The following is a 1,687-nucleotide window of genomic DNA, read 5'->3' as shown; positions in this document are numbered from 1 at the left end:
CCAGCTTGGTTTGGGCCATACTGAACATCACTGGCACAAAGCAATTAAGTGCCCACATCTCAAACTGGACCTTTCTTTTCCTGTTCTGTAGCTTTTCCAGCAGTTGGCAGCTGTGGGCACTGCCATGCGTGGTGCTTCTCTGGCCATGAGCTCAGCACAGGTTTGGGCTTTGGCTGCTGGCAGTGTGCTCAGAGGGCAGTGGAGCAGCGTGGAGGGCTTTGGGGCAAAGCATTGTATGCTAAACTGCCTTTGAATTGTTGGTAGGAGTTAATCTGTTACAGCAATAGCACTTAAAGCTGAGAATTGGCTGCTGAAGTCCTGAGGGCTCCGCTCCGAGCTGTGCTATTTGCTGTAATAAAGAGCGGAGCCTCCCATAAAAACTTGAAATTTACTGCGTAATTCTTTCTTACCCTTCCTCCTGTGGAATGGAAGGTGGAGTCAGCGCTGTCTGCCCCTCGTGTGTTCGGTGCCTGTGAAAGCTGGGGGAGAAAAAGTGGGGTTTTGGGGCTGGCTGTCAAAGTGATGCGTCGTCCTTCGCAGAGCCTGGCTGTTCTGAGCTGCTCATCTGTGCCCACCCAGCAGAATCAGCTGGCGGAGATGCAATCCCAGTGTATCCAGCAAGCTTCTCCCTAACAATTGCTGTCCCGTGTTGCTGCCTTCTCATTGCCGTTGCAAAAAGGAAAGGCTCCTTGCTGCTGTGTGCTGTCCTGGGGAGCCTACGGCAGGATGGGTGTGCTGGGAAGGTGCATGTGTGCATGCAGCCTGTGCTGGTGGCTGGGCCCACCCCAGGGATGCTGAGTGGGCTCTGGGGCTCTGCCCTGCTGTGCACAGCTGAGCTGCTGTGAACACGGGTGTGTAATGTGGGCTTGTGGTTCATTACCTGTTTTTCCATCCCCTGTAGAACTTTGATGGTGTGCTATTGTTAAATAGCACCGTGCATGCAGGATTTAGACCTGTGGCATGTGGTAGAGATGGAGTCCTTCAGTATAGCTTGAAATTCCCCATCTTAGTCAAAAATGGGGGTAACGAAGAGAAATTACAGCATCTTATAAACACTCCTAAAATGTGGAGCCTACTTTCCTGAGGCATGGAGGCAGTGACCAGTGCCAGATCAGCACCGACTGCTGGAGCTGTGCTTCTCCTCCGGGACTGGGGGATGTGCAGGTGTTGGAAGTGAACCCAGATCTGCTTGGTTTTGCTTCTTGTCTTCTCAAGGAGGTTTTGCACCGACTGAGCAGCCCTGCTGCAGGAACACCTCTGTGACAGCAGCAAACCCCCGTGTCCATGAGCTGCCCGGTGGCCTTTGGATGCAGCTCTGGCTTCAGGTACACCTGCACTCAATGAACAGCAGTGAGATCTGCAATTCCTGCCCGGGTTGTCGGGGTGAGGGGTAAACCTTGCTGTCTGCAGGGCTGCCCACGGCTGGAGCTGGATGTGAGCTGCTGTGCTGCTGCCAGGCACTGAGCTCAGCCTGACAGGCGGACACACAGACACACAGACACCTTCCTGCCCGGCTCTGAGTCCAGCAGCAATGGGCTGAGCAGAGCTGTGTGTGACTGCAGCCGTCCCTTAAAATAAAACCGAGTTCTTTGTATAACAGTGGGCAGAGAAACCTGCGGTCAGCATGCGGGGCTCAGAGCATCCGAACTGCGGTTTCACGGAGCTCTCGGGTGACATTGGTGGATAA

General features: G+C 54.0%; 1 protein-coding gene across 4 annotated transcripts in view; it reads left to right on the top strand.

Annotated features, from left to right (window-relative positions):
* The window catches only part of GATAD2A (GATA zinc finger domain containing 2A), a 26,407-nt gene that overhangs the window by 3,828 nt on the left and 20,892 nt on the right, over positions 1-1,687 (top strand). For 2 of the 4 annotated variants that reach the window (XM_019610076.2, XM_019610074.2), the window contains exon 1: positions 1,304-1,325. The exons of the other annotated variants lie outside the window; for them this stretch is intronic. In XM_019610076.2, coding sequence (XP_019465621.1) covers positions 1,308-1,325 — 18 coding nt within the window. In that variant the 5' untranslated portion in view covers positions 1,304-1,307. Of the gene's footprint in view, positions 1-1,303; positions 1,326-1,687 lie in introns of those variants that run through there. 4 annotated transcript variants of the gene reach the window in all.

Source organism: Meleagris gallopavo, chromosome 30, assembly GCF_000146605.3.
Source record: "Meleagris gallopavo isolate NT-WF06-2002-E0010 breed Aviagen turkey brand Nicholas breeding stock chromosome 30, Turkey_5.1, whole genome shotgun sequence".
Taxonomy (NCBI): domain Eukaryota; kingdom Metazoa; phylum Chordata; class Aves; order Galliformes; family Phasianidae; genus Meleagris; species Meleagris gallopavo.
Note: the sequence above shows the minus strand (reverse complement) of the source record. Positions and strands in the feature narration are given on the sequence as shown.